Below are 22796 nucleotides of genomic sequence, written 5' to 3' on the forward strand. Positions count from 1 at the left end.
TAGTGGCCAGATTAAGACCTGCAGAAATGTGTTCTTCATGTTCAGCAATAATAAAATGCGGACAAAATTGAGGGGATTATGTGTTTACTATCTGTTTTTATGAAACCATTAAAAACGTTTATGTATGGATAATGGGTTACTGTTAATCCCTTAATATGGTTTTGATGTCTGTACAAAAATTTGGATAAAAACGTTCAGTTTTTTCAACATTGTTTTTATCTTCATAAGTCACAATTACAGTTCCTTCAAGAGAAAAAAAGAAATACTTTTTTAAACAAACAGCTGATACTGCTATACAAATAATTGTCATGTTTTCCATTATTCATAAAAAAAAGTTTAATTTCAAAATAATGGATATTGCATTCTTTGTCAAATGCGCTTTTCCATGTATTTGTTTCACTGTGTTTTAGGTGACCTGTATGGTGCTATTGGCTCACCGGTGCGTCTGTCCCGGACGGTGGTAGTGGGCCGGCGACAGGAGCTGGTCCAGAGGCTCCTTTATGTCCTCACCTACTTCATCCGCTGCTCAGAGCTCCTAGAGACCCACATGCTGGACAGCGCCGAGGACGAGGCAATTGTCATGCCGGGCTCTCTCATCACCACCTCCCTGAGGCGAGGCGAGGTGGAGGAGTCAGAGTACGTCTTGGTCACAGTCCACAAACCTAGCGGTGACTACCTGACCCAGGGGGCCCAACGCCAGCAGGCCGAGGATAGCAGCTGCCCCTCTGACAACAGCCTCCAGAGCAGCACCTACACAGACATGGAGGCGGAGGAGCCCAACTCCAGGGACCTGCCCATGGAGGAGGATGAGGACGAGGAGGAAGACGAGGACAGCAGTGAAAGCCAGGGGTCACGGAGCAGCGTGCTGCAGGCCGGTAATGCTGAGAGCCGAGACCCGATGACCGGCACAGTTTCCCCTGTCAACAAGGCTGAGGAGGAGGCGGAGCCCTGCGTACCGCGTCGGGCCTCGATCAGCCCGGTATTCCCGGAGGCCAGGCTAGAGACAGTGGTGTGCGTGGGCTCTGCCTCACCCAGGGATCAGGTCTGCGGGCTGGATGCAAAGACCCAGATCAGCCCGGAACTTGCGGTTCCAGCCAATTCCACAAGCCAAGCCTCTCCCCAGGCTACCATCTGCCCAGAGAGGAGGGAAGCTGAGGGGGGGTTGGAGAGAGGGGGAGGCTTGGCGACTGGGAGCCAGCCGATCAAAATGCCCAGGCCCCGTTGCTCGGGATTGCCGCTTGAGAAAAAGCCCCCGGATAAGAACCTCCCCACTGCAATGCCGGTACCAGGGCTGCAGGGAACCATGTCAATGGCGCCCATGGTGCTGACATTGGCAGAGGAAGAGGAACCAGCCACTAAAGTCACCTTCCTCATAGGGGACTCCATGTCCCCTGAGTCGGACACAGAGAGCCGCAGGAGGAAAGTGGAGGAGGAGATAAAGAAATACAAACATCTCAAGGATAAACAACAACTCTTGGTGCACCAACAACAGGACAGACAGCAGAAAGAGCATGCACAGCAGCACATTGGAGCAGACTCTCAGACAGGTGACAGCAGTGCACCACTACCACTTTTGGACCAAACACAACGGACCAAGGAGTCTCCGGCTCTGCTACGTGTCTCCAGTAAAATGCCCCAGTGGAGCCCAGAATGTATGGATTATAATGAGTTCGACGAGTACTTCAGTCAGGAGGACCCCGTGGAGACCAAGACTATAGACGATGTGGCTGCACGACTGACACAGGCACCCAGCCTCAGGGACAAAACCTCTCCTGAGCTACTGGACCCCTCGGGAGCCCCCCGGTCCTGTGGCTCAGTGTGCCGTGGCTCCCAGGGGGCAGTTTTGGGCCTGTGTCCGAGCTCTGCTCATGGGGAGACCAGTAGGGCGATAGACGGTAAAGGGTACACTGTGACAGCCAGCTGTCCTGTTGGGCAAGATGGGGCCATTGTGGTTTCGGGCCCTGTTGTGCAGGAAGGTGGCAGCAGTGGAGGGGACCAAAAGAAAGCGGAGCCAGTCAACGACTGGGACATCCCACGCAATGAGAGCTCCGACAGTGCGCTGGGGGACAGCGAGAGCGAGGAGACGGAGGACTGGCAGGAGGAAGTGATGGTTCCCTTCCCTGGGTGCGTTCAAGAACACACACACAGAAACCAAAACACAGACCTATGAACATGCATCAAATGTGGACACATTGATGTATAAATGCTTATATGGGTGAGCACATACAGACTTACTGAAACACACATCTTACATCTGTATTTAGATACAGACTCACACACAGATATGCACACACATGGACAAACATAAATAAAAACAAAATGTGCATATTCTCGCCGTCTTTCTCAATCAGACAATTTTCCAACCTGTTGTATTCAGTGTCATGAAATTGTCTATAATAATGTACCTATGATAATATTATTTATGGTAATGATGGTAGTGATAATGATAAAGACTGAAAATGGTAGCAATAACTGACGTGATGACAATAGTTAATGAGCGCTCATTCATCTTCATCATTTGAGAGAAACGGCTGACTGAAGTCTTTTGCTCTTTGACTTCCTGTGGACAGGGCCAAGCTGGTGGAGAACTACTCCAAGCCAAGCATCGCCAACTTTGGCAGGTCTCTGTTTGGGGGTTACTGCCACACCTACGTACCAGACTTTGTCCTGCATGGGATGCCCAGCGATGACAAGCTACGGCAGGGCCTCATGGCTGAGCTGGCTCATGCTGTACAGGTAACACAGGGATTTGTTTAGACCTCTGCTAGAGAAACTGATGGACAGTGTTGTTCTTTCACTGATTAGAAACCATTTTGAAATGCTGGCTGATGCAGATAACTCTTGTTGGATTTTTCCAAACAATACAGACTTGATTTATTTGGGGCCAAGGAAAAACATGACTGTCTCCTCCACCTTTGATTTTTTCCTCTCAAACTCGAGCGCAGACCATTCCTATGCAAGAGTGGATTTTTCCCTTGACCTCTGAGGACATGTTATTTTTTCCTGTCATGATGGAATAACGATTATACTGGCATAGAAGAACACATACCAATATAACTTGTTGAATGTGTTGCACCGAATGGAATTCAACCTTTACACCTCCTTCCTCCACAGCATCCAGTGTTGGATGAGCCCATAGCAGAGGCCGTTTGCATTATAGCGGACACTGACAAGTGGACAGTGCAGGTGGCTAGCAGCCAGAGAAGGGCCACAGACATCAACAAGCTGGGGAAGGAAGTGTTGGTGTCCAGCCTGGTATCCAACCTGCTGCACTCCACTCATCAGCTCTACAAACTCAACCTCTCGCCCAACTTTGTGAGTTAATACCCCAACTAATATCACACATCCTTCTGGGCGAATATGTCACTTTGTAAGCTCAATGACGACAATGAAAATAAGTAAAAAACAATTGTTTTAATTCCTAGGTTATGATGGAGTTAAGGTTTTTGGAATGGACTAAAGAAAGAGCCCTTTATGTTGAGATTAGATTTTTTTTGTCTGGGGAGGATAAAACTTCAACTGGGGTGATTCTGTAAATCTCGGTTAATAGAGCGAGGAGGGTTAATAGGGGGAGGCGTAGGTTAGGTTAGGGAGTCTGCTGAGACCGGTGGCAGTCAAGCTCAAAGTTATTGTTTTTCTTCATTCTTTTGGATCCTTTCGATTAAATATTCAATTAAAGTTCATGTACCCTGTCTGATTTTTATTTACTGCTTTTTAATATGCTTGTATTGTGGGTTACCTCATTAACCACCACTTTAACTATTTATGTTCCTCTCTCTCTCTCTTGTCTCTCTCATATATATACACACACAGTGTATAATGCACCTTGAGGACCGCTTGCAAGAGATCTACTTTAAGAGTAAGATGTTGGCTGAATATCTGAAGGGCCAAACCAGAGTCCATGTCAAAGAGCTCGGCATGGTCCTAGGGTGAGCACTTTTTAAAATTTTAGACCCCATGATTTAGATTGAGCCTAATTTGATTCTGTAATCGTATTTTATTTAGAAATATCAGAAATTTGTGTCAATAAAATAAATGGTTGTGCAGCTTGTGCATTGTTTTTCTGCTCAGTATATTCTGGAAACTGCATGTTTTTATCATACCCTGTCTGTCATGACGCTGTGCCCATTGACTAAGACCTATTTACAACTGACATGTGATCTGTATCTTACTGAATAATTAACTGACGGATAAAGCCGTTTGCATTTATTCCTGGTATGTATATGCATTCACATTGCTCCGATTTTGTTTGCGTGTGATCAGATGTCATTTTTTGTGGGCGCTATGCAAAGAAACCCAGGGAGTGAGAAAATAGCCTCTTGTTTTGTCATAACATAAAAGTCAAATGAATTATTATTCATACATTATGAAAAGTTTTCATTGAAAGGTTCACTTCAGTGACTCTGGCGCATCAAAAACCGCTACTTTTTTTATTGCAGTCATGTTTGTAACCTCTGTATCGCGACTTATTCATTGTAATTCATGCTAGAATTTTGAGTCTGAGTAAATGGCACCCATCAGATTGGGAATCAGTCTTTTCCTACTGCCTGGGGATGAGAGCCAGTCACAGTTCAAGAGCAAATGCATGTTGCGTGTGTTCACACCTTGCATTACATATCTTTTAACTTGTCCAGATGAAGTATCAGGATATAGATTCTATGTCTATACCAGCTGTAAACCTTTTGTCATATTCTAATACTAGTGTTGTTTTTCTTCTAGCATTGAGTCCAGTGACCTTCCCCTGTTGGCAGCAGTGGCCAGCACTCACTCTCCCTATGTGGCCCAGATCCTACTCTAAAATTGCAATAGTAGCAAGGTCCCAACTGGCTCGACTGATAAAAAAAAAAAGAAAAAAGAAAAAAAAAGAAGCAAGTCAGTCCTCAGCGGTGCAGCTCTGGCCACTGGAATGGCCGTCCAGGCTCCAAACTTGGCTCAAGATTGGTTCCTCAAATGCTCCGAGGCCAGGAAGGCCCTCACAGAAGGCTTGTGCAGAGCACATCTTCTCGGATCAGCGCCACAGCCAACCAAGGACTCCCTTCAAATGGGAGCTGATGGCTGCTGCTGTAGCTGAAAGTGGTGCAATAGCAATGTTATACCACTAGGGGTAGTCAGAGACTACAGTCTTATTAATGGAGCAAGGCTCTGTTGATGACGGCAACATCCCGAAAGTGACTTTCACCCGTTTTTTGAATCAGGACCTTTGTTGGACACAGAAGCCAAAGACTTTATTCTTTATTTCCAATAAACATTGAAAAATCAAGACATCTATGAAGAAAATGGATGTCATTTCTTTTACTTCTTCTGTACAATCTTAAAACCCAGTAATAGGAGGCTATGGACTACCTATATATAAGGGAATCAGATGGATATTTTTATTTTAGTTTACTTTATGGTAAATATCATTAAGTACATCATCAATCTCATTTAAACCAATTATGTTTCATGTTGTGTTTCTTCATGTATTTGTTTACATTTGGAGGTTTCCTAACTTCTTTTTTTTTTCAACTACAACACACACCTCCACAAATTTAGATTTTTTTTTTTAAAACATCTTTTCGGGCCACACAGGGGTAAAAGGATTTTTTTTCTCTCCTTTCTTTTAAGTTGTCTGAACTGGTTTTGATGTGGCTTAGTGTAGCTTTGACATTCTCATCCAAGGCACAGCACTACCTCAGATCTTAACATGGGCAACAGACATTGGGTGCATGTACGACTGTCCGACAGAGATGGAGGTCGACTGTCCTGAGGTGGACTTTCTATGCTATGTTAATCAGAGGAACGTTGCCGTGAACTGTGTGTGACAACACTATGCTGTGCCCTCAATGAACAAGAAAAGGCAGTTTTATACACAAAGGTGACAAAGAAAGGCAAGAAGTCTACATATTTTTGCTTCAGAAAATGAATTATTTAGGGCCCCTTTATACTGTCTGTGTGTATGGGGGGGTAAGGCAAAGGCTGAAACATGTCACATATATCTTCAAGCTAAAAATGCTGAAATATTTTCACACTTTTCTATCGTTTCGCTCCCTTCGTTCGATGTTTACGGCCATGAGGCTTGCTTCAGTGACAAATATAGGGAGGAGTGGGGGGGTTTTGTAGTCTGGTTTAAATGTGTACACTGTTGTAGACTTTCACGTTTGGATGACATTTTCATTCACGGATATTTTAAAATACGTAGCATACAACTGCACCAGTAAATATATTTTATTATCTCTTCTTTTAAATGTTTTAACCTGCATAACTTTCATGTATGTGTGAAAGTGTGTGATTTCAGAGGTTATGTCACAGCCGGGGTGCGATATACTGGGAATGGGGATTACCGGTTCTGGGTTGGTTGCAAATTCTCGCCAGTTTGATCTCTGTATTTAAGTTATTGTTTGAAAGCCAGTGACACAGGGGGGTTAAGGCTGCTCTGAATGTGTTGGGTGTTTTTTGTAGTGCTAAAGAAGCCGATGAACGGCAGAGAGGAGCTCATCACATCATGTTGGTAGTGTTTTGCATCAAACACTGTCAACTAGAGACAGGAAGTGAAGGATTCAAATGTATTCATAGCTCTATAGCACCTTCCAATTCCTACTGTGCTGGCAAATTAGCCCCCAAACAACCAAAACCCGGTTACTTTTTATTTTCTATTTGCAAACAGCTGCCAGATATATCTGATTTAACCTCCAAGTCCATTGTGTGTGTGTGTGTGTGTGTGTGTGTGTGTGTGTGTGTGTGTGTGTGTGTGTGTGTGTGTGTGTATGCGTGCGTGCGTGCGTGTGTGCGTGCGTGCACGCGTGTGTGTGTGTGTGTGGGGGGGGGGTTGTCATAAGGTGGTGGTTGTTGCTTTCATAGCATGCCAACTCTCCTGACACTCCCCAAATTACTACAATACTAATATGACATTCTGTTGGGTTAAAATGGGGCAGACTATACTCATGCTCTGCGTCTTGATCTCCTGAGCTTTTTTTTTTAATATACTTACGTTATAGATTACTATACTGTTGCCTATGGCATTAAATACAGTATGTTTTAACTATTTGCTACCATATGGATAGCTTTTAATGCAAAGCAAATGCAGCATAGAATGCTATTTTTTTCCCCCAACAGCAAGGCATTAGGTCTCCTCTTCAATACACCCGCGCAAAGAATAACCAGACCCCTTTCTTTGAAATCGCACCCTTAATATAACCCAAGTCTTAATGGACATGTGGCATGAATGCAACTGGCTCCTGGAGAATTTATTTTGCATATATCCTTCTGTATCCACATGTTGTATGGAAGATGCTCTACGCCTGCAGGATCTGTGCTATATCAGCCTACGTTTTGTACGACCCCACAATGACTTTGAGATGGTATAATGAATTTATATTGGCTACTCCTCCTTTGTATATGAGTAAATTATTTAGAGGGCCATAGTGCATCTATCAGTCCATGTAAATTGTACATATTCGATTTATTTCCATTTATTTGTACAGAATGTCTCTTAAGAATTGTTTCCTCTCAAATTTATCCTTTTCCCAATTTTATGGGAATGTTGTGCAATAAAGATGCTGATGATGGGAATAAATGTCTGTGTGATTGTTCGTGCATTTTAAGAGCAAATCTCAATTATAACATCGTATACATGCTTGACCTTCAATCTCAGAACAGTTTTGCTTTTAAACTCGTAAACCATCCAATAACTTAATTCAGACTACATTTATTCAGTTTGGGGAACTAAATTTGGAGCACATCCACCAAGGGCGAATAAAGGTCTGGTTTTGCTTTGTTGAGAGTAGAGAATAAAATATGCAAATAAAGATTCTATCTTGTTTTGTTCATATGAGTGTAATAGATTTGTGGTGGGCAGCACGTTGTAACAGTGGGAATAGCTGATCCTTTCAATCTTATTCCAAAAGATTAGTTCTGAACTTTGAAAAATGAAGTTGAACGTATTATCAGGATCTCTAAAAGGTACGAGGACTAATAATACAGCACACATTCACACTTAAAATGTCCTATTCTCTCTTGCCGTTTCCTTGTTTGGACTCCACCCTCCTTACGGCACAGCCAATCATCCAAAACGAGCGAGTCCTCGCTGATGTAATTGAGGAAGAACTTGGCCAGAACGCCATTCATAATATGCGTTGAGTTGAGGGCGTTAAAGTGTTTTGTACGCCTCACGCAATCCGCACCACCGCCAGGGGCGTTTTATAATGAATAAAAAAAACACCAAATAACACCGGGTGAATCACGTGTAAACTGTTCGATCAATTATTTTTCTCGTAACAAGTTTTGGAGTTGGGAACAAGAAATCTCACACAAGTCACCCCAGTGTTTGTTTATCCCACTCCGCGTATCTTGTCATTCTTTATGGGCGATCTGTGAATAATGCAAACAACAAAAAGTTTGATATCTGCCGTCGAGCCGCCTCCTCCGCCCGCCGTCGGGGTTTACAGTGGTGAGCAGTCAGGAGGAGTCAAGAGAGCGTGTCGGATCCCAGATTCAAAAAAACTGCGGTTTTTCAGACAGATGTCGTCAACTTCCCGGCCGGGAGGAGGCGGTGGTGGTGGTGGAGGAGGAGGAGGAGGAGAAGGTGGGCTCTCTCTCAATCTCAATCTCAAACTCAGATGGATCTACGAGTCGCCCGAGTGGATATCTCCCTTTCCCAAAATGTGCCGGATTCCCGACGGGTATTTTGATTCATCGGACATTTTCTGGTTTTAGGCCGCGTCACTCCTTTCTGCTTCCGCGATTAAACTGGAGGTTTTTGGAAGCGGAGTTAGCTCCTTTTTTTTTGTTTTAGCACTCTGATCCGGCCGGACGACGAGAGAGAGCGAGAGAGAGACCGAGGCGAGAGAGAGAGAGAGAGGGGGGGGGGGGAGCGAGAGAGAGACGGGATGTGAGTTTATGAGCGGGGGTCGGTTTTTTGGAGGGAGAGAGAGATAGAGAGAGAGAGAGAGAGGGAGAGGGAGAGCGAGGGGGGGGGATAAAGAGAGAGAGAGAGAGACAGACGTTGAATTCCTGGGGAAGTTAGCCTAGTTTGGGATGCTATGAAAATGACCGGAGCAATGGAAAGTTCCTTCAAACAGGCTTTGAAGAAGCCGCCCTCCCTGCGGACCGCGGAGGTAAGCGCAGCTAAAGTAACTTTTCCTCTTTTGAACGGTGCTCGTTTAGCATGCGGCGCTAAAGCTAGCTCGACTCAAAACTGTTGCTGCGCTGCAGAAAAATGCCCATTCAGCCTGTGTGGCAGCGGTGCTTTGACTTGGACCCAGATGGAAAAGTGGCTTTATCGGTCTTGGCACTGTTGGAAATGTCACCACAATGCTGTTTTCATATACGGTCTTATATATATATATATATAGCAGGCTTCATGTTACGGTCAAAATGTTTCAAGTTTGTTTTTTGACTGCTCTTTGAATGGGGAGGGGGGTGGCTTACCTGAGTAAGTTGGGGGGGTGTATAAGAGTTAACGTTAAATAGAAATCTCTACAGTTTTTAATAAAGGGTTAATATGAGCAAACACGTTACACCCGTACAGCACTAGCAAATCTAGTTTCACGAACATGTATACAGTGCCACAGGGGACTCCATTTCTCTTGGACCCTGCCTTTTACAAACTCAAGGATGGATGAAGGCTAATTATGTCTCGTCATTGCTGTTTTCTCCTCTCACCCTCAACTATCGATCTATATCGATCTATCTTATCTCCTTTCTTATTTTATACCTCCTGCCTGAGGCGGTGGAAACACAGCTGGCTTGTCATTGCTTTGGCTCCACTTTCTCGCCCCCCCCCCAAAATAGCACACGCCGTACTCCCCATGCAATACACACAGCTGCTGCTCATGGAGTTGAAAAGTAAGCAGTTAAAAAATAAGAAAAGAGGCACAATCGGTGCCCTGAACACAATCTAGAAAAATACATGAACAGAAAAAAAACCAGCCTTGCTCTGAACACATGGACCACAGATGCATAGAGGAAGAGGTTTCTCTCTCTCCCCCCCTTTTTTAAAAATTTTAATTTCAGAGGGGTTCGGGGGTCTTTCAGAGCTCTGATCCCGTTTGCTTGTTTGCATGGTTCGTAGAGAGAGTCATTCACACCTTCGTTTTTTTAGGGGGGGGGGTCTTTTTGACCAGAACCAAACAAACCATAACAACTATGTTTGGTCCTCAAACAGTCACAGCAGTCAAAGAGCAGTGCTCTATGGGGATGCCCAGCGCCCCACCCAGCCAAATGAACAGGGGCTTTATTCAGAGCAGTTAGATTAGAAAATATCTCATTAAAGAAAACGTCTGGAGAAAAAAAAGACTCGTTTTCTAAATATAGATTTCCTTTCATTCGCGCCGTCTCTTGACATACAGCGACTACAGAAATCCTTTCAGACACGGCTCTATCTTGTAGAATGGGGGCCCTTGTGCCTAATTTGTGTCACTTTTGAAAGGTCCTGCCGTGGAAACATTTGTCATCCCCACGCTTCAACTCACCCAAATGAATGTAAATGGCTTGATGTAAAAGTGACAAAACCTTGCCTGCCGTCCTGAGTTCTGCAGGGGTATACTATATGGATCTGTATTCTGCACTGCTATGGCTGTTTTATGTCAGTGGAACTGAGCTGTCCTCACTTTTCTCAACAGCAGTGAGTTAGTAACACCAGGACAGACCTGTCTGCAGTTGGGTTGCTGAGTAGGGTTTGCATGGCACTTTGCATGGCTTTAAACAAAAGTGTTTTTTGGCAGGATTTGATTCCAGTCTAGAGCTGATCCAGGGTGACTTCAGACAAAGAGATTTAACCTGACACTGCTGGACATAATTTTTCATATCAATTTTGCCAGTGATATTGTTGCTCTGGGACTGAAAAGATTTGGAGAAACTGTCTAAGGACTTCCCAAGTCAATGCAGTTGAAGCAATTTAGATTACATGCACTGATTGTGTGTGTGTGTTTGTGTATATTAAGTACTCTTAAATGTGATTTATACTCAAAACATCTTTGCTTTTGCAAGTGTGTCAGTTGCATAGATGCTGACATGTGCATAGATGTTTGCTTCTATACTGGCATGTGTGTGCACACACATGCATGTGTGTGTGTGTGTGCAAGTGTGTGTTCTGGAGAGTAAAACAAGGAATATAAACAACAAAACAAAATGAAGTGTGTAAAAACTGTTTTTGCATCTACTTTGTGAACAAATTTCTGGTGCTCAGGTTGTGTTAATGTAGATTGCATAAGTATGCGCGGAAAATTACCGGGCATCCTAAGCTGCTTAACCAGTCGGCATTGGTATGATGGATAGGCCACAGACACTGTCGGCTTGTGAGTTTTTGGAGGTGTGTGCGTCGGCTTTCCTTCGAGCCTTTGTGAACCACAGAGTCTGTTTAGACCTGGCGCCAGCATGCGTCTTGCGTGATCCGATCACAAGTGAAAAGCTCTAAGCACAGGTGTGAATGCACCCAGTGTGTCCTCAATGCGTCTTGAGATACGATCACTCAGGCCACATTCAGAGGTGGCTTGGTACGCATTTGTCCACATCGCATTTGAAGTGTGTACACACATGTCCCAGGCTACATTGAAGGACCGCCTAGTCAACTGACGTCCTCCGCATAGGCTGCATAGGCACAAGACTTCAGTTGACTAGGCGGTCACCAAAGCCTCCTCTGGGTTTTTCTGTTTTTACCTCATCTGTAATTTCTGACACACATCAGACCCACAACTGTGGAAGAGCCCCCGCCTGCTTGTACATTCAAGTTCAACTTCAGGTTCAAGTTCATTTATCCACAGCAGCGCAGAGCCCGGCCCTGTCAAACCCGCTGGAATAATTAAATAATCTGAGCCTCAACCAACGTGATCGGGTCGAGCCTGACAGTGTTCGTGTTGAGAATTACAAACCCGTGTTCAGACATTTACATTTTCTCACATAGTGAGTTACATTTTCCCACACAGTGAGTTACATTTTCCCACACAGTGTGTTACATTTTCTCACATAGTGAGTTACATTTTCCCACATAGTGAGTGACATTTTCCCACATAGTGAGTTACATTTTCCCACACAGTGAGTTACATTTTCCCACACAGTGTGTTACATTTTCTCACATAGTGAGTTACATTTTCCCACATAGTGAGTTACATTTTCTCACATAGTGAGTTACATTTTCCCACATAGTGAGTTTTAAGAATGAATTTCAACCTTTGCTGTGTGTTTTGAGCACAAAATGAAAGAAGGCAAATGATCAGAGCCTGACGCTCCTAATTCACTCATCAGGTTATTTGTCTCTATTTGGTGCAACATGCATCTGCTGCATCCATGCCACTGTAAATGTGAAAGTAATTATCCACTGTGGACTATTTCTCATATATGAGGTTAGTGGTCTGAGGGCTTTCACACAAATCCACATCATCATCATCATCATCAGAATAATTACATTTATTTACACAGCACTTTAAAAACCTGTTGTGCTTCACAACAAAGTGGAATGGAAATAAAAGAAGTGCAGTTATGGCATGATTTATTTTATTTCTTTAAGAGCACTTCAAATTTTTTATGACATAATTTGACAGTAATAACTTACAGATGTGAAGTACCTCATACCGACTCATGGCACATCAAAATGAGGCCAAGGTGAGCAAGGACGACTTATTTTGTTAAAATGCTCGTTGCTTTGACTCTTCTCCTCAAGTTTGTGTATGTGTTTACATGTTTATTTATGTGATTGTCATATGTCTATGCCACGGGGAGGGTTCGAGATGCAAGGTAATTTAGTAAACAGCCAATTTGGGATTTGCTCAGGCCATCATTTCCTGTAAGGAAATGTAGGAGTCTGTGGTTGGTGATCACACAGAGGACTTTCCCGAGGTCAAATTTATCGCCACTTTTTTTGGAGCGGTGTAATCAGACCTTGATTCCAGATATTTGGGAAGATCCCGGAGCCAAGGACGATGTCAATCAGTTTTAGTATAACCAATTGGAATTTGGGGGTCTGTGAATTTTATATCATTTAGGATATCGTCAACACCACAGGCCTGCTTGATTTTATTTTGTCCTGTAGTTATTTTAGTGTAATTGGGGAGTCTAGTGGGTTCTGATAGTGTTTCATGGTTGACTCTAAACTATGTAGTTTATCTTATATATGTTTTTGCTGTTTATTCTTCTCTGTTGGACCGAAGAGATTGGAGGAGTGGTTTACCCATAAATCTCCATTTTGGATGGGTAGACCCTCGTGTTTTTGTTTGTGTTCAAGTTTTCCCAGAAGTGGTTTGTTTTTATGGATTCCTCAATAGAGTGTCGCTGACTGCCAACTTGTCGGCCCCTTTTTGTCCTTGCTGTATTTTTTACTGTTTGTTTCACCGTAGTGAAGATGTAGGTTCTGGTTGTCTGGTCCATTCTCTGAGTCTTAACATGCATCATTTTGGGTGCCTGGAAGGGAAGGGGCTTGTACCAGGATCCTGCGGTGAAGCGGCTTTCCCTGTCCCGAGCAATAAGATATATATATATATACTTTTGTCATTATTGAAAATGGAGATCTTGATCAGCCTGTATGCTAACAAAAGTGGAGTTGAATATTTTCAATTCTTAAATCATCAAGGCTCTTTAATTGCTAGTAATCATTGTGATCACAAAATCTTGAAAGTAGTCAGGATTATGATTTTAGTCCCAATTGTGTGTGTGTTGTTTTTTTTTATCACTTTGGCTAGAAGTGCCTTCCATATGCCTCAAATGTGAATGTTTCACACCTGTTTTACAGTAGGGTTGGTCAGTCTTTCACACACAAGTCTAGCTGGGAGGGTAATCTCACCTGCCTCTAGGATTTAGGACCTTCAAGCTTCTTCAGTTTTGGAAATTGTATCCCGCTTCATTTTTTCTTCACCACCCCTCCCAGCGCTGTACAGATGACCTGGTGTTCAAGGAAAGTTGAATCGGTTCACCTGGACACGTTTATGGGGAGAGACGTTCATCACTCATCCAAGTGACCTCTTCGGTCTCAGCTGACTGCAGGTTTCCCCACCCTTATAAACAGCACAGTTACATAACGACCGAGCATGCATAAAGACAGATGACCTGGTGGTTTGTGAGACAACAGAGCATCAGGGTGATGTGCAGTGCCCATGGCGGCACCGAGAACACAACGGATAGTTATAGGAATTACAAGCATCCTCAAGCAAAGAGACAGAGAGGGAGGAATGGAGGCAGGAAGATAGAAAGGGAGCTTGTGTGTGTGTGTGTGTGTGTGTGTGTGTGTGTGTGTGTGTGTGTGTGTGTGTGTGTGTGTGTGTGTGTGTGTGTGTGTGTGGTCGGTCATTGCTAAAGGTTAAAACAGGAGCCAGTCTGCTTCACTCGAAGGAGGAATTGATGAAAGTGATGCCTTTGGTTTGAGGCATTTCACTCATGTGTTGACGAGTTGACACAGAAGACGTAGGTCAGCGTGTGGTGTGGAAACCAGAGCTGTGCGTGTTTGCGTGTGTGTCTGTAAATGAGCCTCTACAATTGCGTATGTTCAAAAGTATACCTGCAGAAAGAATGTAACATATGGTAAAAATCAAGTTTATGTTTAAAAACATAAAATGTAAGCGTGTGTGCACATGCACGAGGACCAATGTTGTGTGCCTGGCAGGTACAAGTGTGTGTTAGTACATGTGTGTGTATTCAGACTATCACATAGTCGAGGCAGTATAGTGTTTCTCACAAAGAATTGCAGCCGTGGCCAGGAACAAGTATGTTTCATACACTTGAGAGGATGTCTTTGACACTAACAGCCAATAAAAGTGCACTTGTCACAGGCAGTATCCTGGGTGTTGCCTGGGGTGCTGATGTGTTGTTGGCACAAGCTGGGTCATAAACCCATCCTACTATATCTCATGGTGTTAACAGAGACAGCAGTGGCCCAGGCACTGGGTGGGTATCCTTGCATAGAGCACAGCATGATGCTAGTAATTAAACAACCACTGCAGCCAAGTTCCAATGAGGTGAAGATACATTCTAGCCATGTTGATAATTCCCAGAATTCAAAGTGAGCCCTGTTGTGCCAATGCTTGAGGCAACCTAGCTGGCTAGCTGATAGGTGATATTTCTTCCTTCCTGCTTCTGCATGTTTTTTTTTTTAATGCTAATTCATGCTCCTGCAGCTTTGTGGGAAAACGTTTAACCAGTACGTGGGTGGTGCCGGGAGAAACAAACACCTGAGCCGTCATTCGTCATTATAGTTACGAGCACCTTGCTGCTGCAGGCAGTGCTTGCGGGCTCTATTGTTGCCGTCCCCAGAGTCACAGAAGAGGAAGCTTTTGAGTCTGGCTGCTTCAGCTGTTACTAAGGTCTGATTTGCAAGGACCTTGCATTTGAAGACCCTATTTTGTTAAAATGTGTACAAGTACAAACGGCCAAGGTGAAAACCAGTTTTGTGTTAACGTTTTTACTAAACCTTCGGGTGCTTTTTCCCCCCAATGAGATCTGATGTTTATTCAAGCGGTCTCTTACGTAAGAAAGAAATATTTTAACTTTCACCATACAATAAGTGAAGTTCACTATCCTCCAATGCTTGAGCAGGGCTATTTTTAGTAATTCATCGTTCTGCGAAAAAGAAGCAGGGATGTGATTCATTCAGAGGTCTACAACTACGGTTTTGACACCAGGGTCTGTTTGTATTCTTCCGCACTCAACAGCATTGCAACTGAATGTGGGATTTTGTTGTCGCAAAGATTGAGACTCGTTTTCAAGGTTATTTTTTTTTTCTCCCCCCCTTTTCTCCCCGATTGTACCCGGCCAATTACCCCACTCTTCCGAGTCGTCCCGGTTGCTGCTCTACCCCCTCTGCCGATCCGGGGAGGTCTGCACATACCTCCTCCGATACATGTGGAGTCGCCAGCCGCTTCTTTTCACCTGACAGTGAGGCGTTTCACCAGGCGGATGTAGCGTGTGGGAGGCTCATGCTATTCCCCCCAGTTCCCCCTCCTCCCCAAACAGGCGCCCCGACCGTCCAGAGGAGACGCTACTGCAGCGACCAGGACACATACCCACACCCGGCTTCCCACCTGCAGACATGGCCAGTTGTGTCTGTAGGGACGCCCGGCCAAGCTGGCGGTAACACGAGGATTCGATCCGGTGATCCCCGTGTTGGTCGGCAACGGAATAAACCGCTACGCTACTCGGACGTCCCCTGTTTTCAAGGTTCTTGGTGCCATTTGGCAGTAAAGTAAACTAATAAAGCCTCATGGCTTGTCCTCAGACCAAGGTCAAGACCAGCTCAAGCTCATAAAAACTTAAGCAGACCTTATCAGTTTCACACTTCAGTGTGTTGTGATTTGTTGATGTAGTAAAAAAAAAAACCACCTTCCAGACTGCCAAGTTTCGGAGATTTTGTTTTGTTTTTTAACTGACTTGGTAAGATGTGTTAAATGCATTGGTGTTTGACAATGGCACATCTCAGAAATCCACCGTCACAATGAATCCCAGTCTGCCGTGCTGTTGAGTCAGCACTTCCCCACTGCTGAGCAGAACATCATGGTTGAACTTGAGCTTCAGCTATAGACGTTACAACATCTGCTGGTTTGTTTTTGTGTGTGGATGCATCTTATCCTTCTTCTCTCGCATTTGGCCGCTACGGGGGGGGGGAGTAAATCACTGAGGCGTGTCGTTCCCTTGGGAAAGCTCGACCTGACAGTAGCTATAAAAATGAACAACTACAAAAAAACCATCACGGCTTGGTCACTCGTGGATAAGCTGTTGTCTTGATTACAAGGGCGATACAAAGGTATCAGGAGCATGTTCGTTCTTCAGGGTCGTAAGCTTCCGAAAATACAGACCAGATCTCCCCCCGTTTGGCTGGGGGGGGGGGTTTGGTTCCCACCCCGGCTGAGAACCAGTGGGTCAGGCAGCTGCTAATGGACGAAACTGACAAGATGCCACTTCCTGTCAGAGTGGCATGCTATTAGACAGCTGCTAACCGACTGGGTATGAGAGAGAGAGAGAGAGAGAGAGAGAGAGAGAGAGAGAGAGAGAGAGAGAGAGAGAGAGAGAGAGAGAGAGAGAGAGAGAGAGAGAGAGAGAGAGATTGTAAGGAAAGAAAGTGTGAACACAACACTTGAGGATGACAGAGGGGAAATGAAAACAGATCAAGCAAGTGTATAAGTGGGGGGGTGTAGGTCTGGGAGTGGGTGTATGTGTGTCTGTGTGTCAGCTTGACAGGGCGAGTACACACAGTGGGTAAACTTCTGACCCGTTGCTCTGAACGCTCTCCTTGTGAAATTGGGGGCTGAAAAAAAGAAAAGAGAGTAAATCCCCCCCCCCCCTTCCCCGTGCACACACATACGCCGAGGTCCTCACCAGCCTCGACGCGTTCAGGAGTCTGCAGACAACCCAGGCACGCTGGCATGAGAAGCCAGTGATTTAACGAAAGGCCTGCTGCTTGGGTTTTCTCAGCTCTACGCTATGTGATTTGGGACGGCGATCCACCGCACGAGTTATTTATTTATTTTTCTATTTTCAGCGGGCTGAATACAGAGCGAAACAGCATTTAGGTGTCATGATGCTATTTCAGCCTCAAACTCCCAACTTGAAACACTCTGGATTTGTGCGTGTGCATGTGCGTGTGTGTGTGTGTGTGTGTGTGTGTGTGTGTGTGTGTGTGTGTGTGTGTGTGGACCTGCCCTTTGCATCTGTGGTGAAGATGTAAGTGCTGTGCGCCGTGTCATTTCCCCTGGGAAAGGTCTTCTCAGAAGTAACCATTAAACGAGCGACCAGAAAAGAGAAAAACAAGTGTTTATGATCTGGATGTTTGAGGAATAGCTGTCGCCTCAAGTGCGTCAGCAACAGAAAGTTTAGAAAAAAAAGAAGGACGTTTGTTTGGCCGTGGTTCATGGGGGATAGTCGCTTTGGAAATGGGGCGGTGTAACCCTCTGTTCACTGGTCTGACTTGATTTGATTTTAATTTGATTTCTCTTTTTCCGTTCATTCTGTGGCCAAGTGACTGTGATGAGCAACATTTACATGCAGGCTGATATACTAACTCGGGGGGCGGGGGGTCAGTGTAGTTTGACATCAGTAGCCAGAAACGTAAGTAAGTAATAAATACATACATACATACATAAAAGGATTACAAACTGATACTCATAGGTGGCTCTGCAAATTCTCTTGGATCTTCTCCCGTCTCGCTCCGGCCTCCTCAGACTGGCATGTTTCAGTAGGGTCTCCCGGGTGGACACGGGCACGGTCGTTGTGTTTTAAAGACACACACCATCACAGCCTTTTAAAAGGTGCGCTTGCTTTTCTAATGGATCGGGCAGATTATCCGTTTAGTGAGATAATCCAATTTGGAGCCTTTGATGATGGATTTACTCACGTTGTCGTGCACACTATTGACTTTACAGACTTAAATGACAGGGTTTGTAGTGAAACGGCAAAAAAAACCCAGGCCTGGTACTCGAGCACTGGACTGTAAAACACGTGTTTATGTACGTCATTCACAAACAAGGCGACACCGGCAGCGGCGTTGTTCCTGTGGGTATTGTTTGAATGTAAACATGTCAGCTTTTTGTGTGTGTGGGAGCCATTAACATTCCAATGCCATCCTGGGTTCACACATTGTGTGTGTGTGTGTGTGTGTGTGTGTGTTGGAGAGGTAGAAAGTGTGTGCATATGTGCTTACACAAAATGTGTGGTAGAGCACATGACTGTTTATGTGTGTATACAAGTAGTGTGAGCCTGTGTGTGTGTTTGTGTGAGGTGTTTGTGTGTGTCTGAATGTGAGGTAAGATGTAAACTTGGCAGTGTCTTGTTCACACCAGTGCACAATTCCCCTTTTAAAAAGAAAGCAAAACAATATTAGTCAAGCCCAAAGGCAGGGTGCCTCTCTGCAAGCTGTGAAACATGCTAGTATGTGTGATTCTATTGAAATCCCATTGATCGGTGACGTTAGTGAGATTAACGAATCCAAATCAAACGAGATAGAAGAGATCAAGTGCAACAGTGGCAGATACGCAGCGCGTTTGCCACTGTCTAGCATTTTCGAATGCCCTCTGCAGGTTGCAGCTTTCTGTGGTCAGTGCACAGGAACAAAAACCACAGCCTGGCTCCTGTGTGTGTTGTTTGTTTCTGCTGTGTGTGTGTGTGTGTGTGGGGGGGGGGGGTTGGGCATTTACAAGAACATATTGCCTTAATGAGGTCAGAAATATTTTAGGGAGCATTATTTGAAAGTAAGTCTTGGTTCGACATTATACATAACCATACAGTTCAATGTGACGTGGTGTTTATGCATGCAAGCAGATTTCAAATCACGATGTCTGATCGTAGATTACTATCATAGATTACTTACTATCATAGATTACTTGCTGTCGTAGATTACTTACTACCATAGATTACTTCTTATGTCAGCCCTATCCAATCTTGAATCAAACGGTATTGCTAAACTCCCCAAATACCTGAGACTGAAGGTTTGATGAACGTAGCTGTTCATCAAAATGAGTAGTGCTACTAATGCTCAGTGTGCACATATCTATTTTACTTGACTGACATCCAAAAGCTGAACCGTGGGAACTTTTAGGGAGGCAGGTATCAGGTGAAAGGAAAAATTCAACTAAAATGAAAAGAAGTGGGCGGCATGGTGGCGCAGTGGTTAGCGCAGCTGCCTCACAGCAAAAAGGTCCTGGATTCGAGCCCCGGGGTAGTTCAACCTTGGGGGTCGTCCCGGGTCGCCCTCTGTGTGGAGTTTTCATGTTCTCCCCGTGTTTGTGTGGGTTTCCTCCAGGGGCTGCAGCTTCCTCCCACAGTCCAAAGACATGTAGGTCAGGTGAATCAGCCATACCTAATTGTCCCTAGGTGTGTGTGTGTGTGTATGTGTGCGTGTGTCTGTGTGTGTGTCTGTGTCTGTCCGTCTGTCTGTCGGCCAGCCATGTGATGCCCTGGCGGCCTGTCCAGGGTGTCTCCCCACCTGCCTCCCAAGACTGCTGGGATAGGCTCCAGCATCCCTGCAACCCTGAGAGCAGGATAAACGGTTTGGATAATGGATGGATGGATGAAAAGAAGTCAAAGTATCTCTGTGGGTGCCGTACTTGTTGTCCTGTATGTGTTTTCTGAGAGGAGGGCTGTCCTGCTGGGGGGGGGGGGGGGTCTGGTGTAAGTCTCACTCAGGGCTTTCCCCGGCTTTTGCAGAGGCTTAGGAGGTGAAGTTGGGAGAGTTGTGAAATATTCATTGAAACAAGGATTATGGTCAGTTGAAGACTCTTAAACAGCACTTAGCATCAATTAGAGTGGTGGGTTTATATGGGCTAGCAGCAAATTGGAGGCTGTCTGCAGACTGAGAAACATGGCCATGGCACGGGGCTGTTTATGTGTCGCAGGTCCAGCCTGACCTTCTTTGCACTGATTCATAAGGGTTGTTTGTCCAACTGTTGGTAACTTGCTCACTTTTGTCAATATGCACCTCATGTCTGTTGAGATTGCAAAGTTACAATGACTAGTGAGGATTTTTTGTTCTGGCATTTTCCGCCTTTATTTGATAGCGATAGTAGAGAGAGACAGGAAAGGAAGGGAGAGAGAGGGAATGACATGCAGCAAAGGGCCCAGGTCGGATTCAGACCCAGGCCGCTGCAGTATGCCTTATGTGGTACGTGCTCTACCAGGTGAGCCACCGGGGGCGCCCCTAGTTCGGATTTCATAGCATGCTGACAGTGGAGATAGTCGAAGATGGAGAGGAGGAGATGGCAAACATCAACACAGGTTGGCATAAAGCCCTACAAGTTGTTAGAATAAATGGCTCATCGATTATTTAAGTGCAACATGGTATGGATGAAAACCTGACACCCATGGCTGAATTTATTTTCTGATTTATTTTCCATGTATTCTCCCATCACCGATCTCTCTTGTGTTCTCTTTGAATTGGGGGTGTGTAAATTGTGTTATTTTGTGTATCATAATACTTTGTATGGTTTTACCTTTACTTCTCTGAGACCTTCGTGACTACTCTGACTTGACTTGACTCTATAGGCAAAGTCCGAGGGCCACAGTGCCAAGACTCGCCATGTCTGTGACGGCAGAATGATAAGAAGGAAAGTCCAAGGACGGGAAATGAGACGGTGAAATAAGTGGAGGGTGTGATTAAGCATACGCACACAGACACAGAAACTCAAGCACTTCACAGTGATTGATTAACAAATGGCCTTTAACAGGAAGTGCGTGGGAATGGTTTCTTTCAGATTGTCCCCCCCATTTATGTCTCTCCATCTCTCAGCAGAAGTTGGCCAACAGTCTCTGTTAAAAAAGATAAATACACATTGACGCAGTGTACTTATTAAAGTTTTTTTTTTTCGTCCTCTTTTTATCACCTTGTGAAACTGGTCCGGAATGTCCATGCCAGAGCTCTGAAAAGCAAAGTAATAGGCACCGATACCAAAGGGTGTGTGTGTGTGTGTGTGTGTGTGTGTGTGTGTGTGTGTGTGTGTGTGTGTGTGTGTGTGTGTGTGTGTGTGTGTGTGTGTGTGTGTGTGTGTGTGTGTGCGTGTGCGTGCGTGCGTGCGTGCATGTGTGTGTGGAAGTTTGTACTGTGTTTTCAAGAATGTTTGCAGGCAGTACAGTGTCTTTCACGTTATTTGCCAGTTTCAGGACAACTCCGGTGTGGAGCGTTTGTGTCCGGATGTGTTCATCTCTGCATGCATGTTTACTGTGTTATGCAGGGAACTCGTAATTGTCCTCTGGCTGTCTTGGGGGGGAGGCGTTCCACCACCAGCTTGCTGCTAAGGTGAAAGCAGGTGGAGGTACCTGTACGCACCAAATGATGTTTCTGTGTATGTGAAATCTGATTTTAAATGATCTCTGAATAGAAAATGTCCCATCCGAGGCATTAGGCTCTTCTATTTTTGAAGTTAATGTATTTCTGTTTAACGCTTTTGTTTTTTTAAGTTATTATTATGTTTTGTTTTTTCCCCCCTCCCTCCCCATTCTCCTCAATTGTACTTGGCCAATTACCCCACTCTCCCGAGCCATCCTGGTCGCTGCTCCACCCCCTCTGCCCATCCGGGGAGGGCTGCAGACTACCACATGCCTCCTCCGATACATGTGGAGTCACCAACCGCTTCTTTTCACCTGACAGGGAGGAGTTTTGCCAGGGGGACGTAGCACGTGGGAGGATCATGCTATTCTCTCCCCAGTTACCCCTCCGCCCTGAACAGGCGCCCCGTCCGACCAGAGGAGGCGCTAGTGCAGCGACCAGGACACATACCCACATCCGGCTTCCCACCTGCAGACACGGCCAATTGTGTGTGAAGGGACACCTGACCAAGCCAGAGGTAACACGGGGATTTGAGCCAATGATCCCCGTGTTGGTAGGCAACAGAATAGACCGCCCACACCACCTGGATGCCCTTTATTTATTAGTTTAAATCTACATCATCCTATATCATGAAGCTGTTTTGTTTATTAAAGGTGGTTATTTCTCTGTAAATGGTTTGTGTAAAATTTCAAAATGTTGCAGTCTTCATCCATTCACATTGGCTGTGAAATGGAGAGTATTGGATGGTGTTACTCATTTGACCTTCGTATAGATTTTTTTTCTTCCTGAATACGTTTTTTGAAGCAAGTTATAATAATACATTTTTTGCTGGACCGGCCAGTGGGGCCAGGCTTAACAACCGTGAATGTCCATGACTGACAATGTTAGAGTGAACGACTGATCATGTTTAGAGTGACTGAGTGAGCAAGTCACACGACTGGGCTGCTGGATCAGGTGACCAGTGATGTCACTGAAGTTACAAGATTGGTCAGCTGAACCACAACATCACTGGTAAACATGGAAGTCGGAGTTTTCCTATTGGCCGTTTCACTTTCAAAATGAATCGCCACAGAGGTTCTAGCTCATT

The 22796-nt window shown here is 44.9% G+C and overlaps 2 protein-coding genes across 4 annotated transcripts in view; both read left to right on the forward strand.

Moving 5' to 3' along the window:
• Positions 1–7546, forward strand: part of fnip1 (folliculin interacting protein 1) — a 64937-nt gene extending 57391 nt beyond the window's left edge. For all 3 annotated transcript variants that reach the window (XM_056285285.1, XM_056285287.1, XM_056285286.1), the window contains 5 exons: positions 411–2124; positions 2571–2736; positions 3115–3315; positions 3814–3929; positions 4720–7546. In XM_056285285.1, the coding sequence (XP_056141260.1) occupies positions 411–2124; positions 2571–2736; positions 3115–3315; positions 3814–3929; positions 4720–4798 (2276 nt within the window). In that variant the 3' untranslated portion in view covers positions 4799–7546. The remainder of the gene's footprint in view (positions 1–410; positions 2125–2570; positions 2737–3114; positions 3316–3813; positions 3930–4719) is intronic.
• Positions 7547–8957: 1411 nt separating this feature from the next.
• The window catches only part of rapgef6 (Rap guanine nucleotide exchange factor (GEF) 6), a 242786-nt gene continuing 228947 nt past the window's right edge, over positions 8958–22796 (forward strand). Inside the window, exon 1 of the mRNA XM_056285284.1 lies at positions 8958–9092. Within this exon, the coding sequence (XP_056141259.1) occupies positions 9018–9092 (75 nt within the window). The 5' untranslated portion in view covers positions 8958–9017. The remainder of the gene's footprint in view (positions 9093–22796) is intronic.

Source organism: Lampris incognitus, chromosome 8, assembly GCF_029633865.1.
Source record: "Lampris incognitus isolate fLamInc1 chromosome 8, fLamInc1.hap2, whole genome shotgun sequence".
Lineage (NCBI taxonomy): Eukaryota > Metazoa > Chordata > Actinopteri > Lampriformes > Lampridae > Lampris > Lampris incognitus.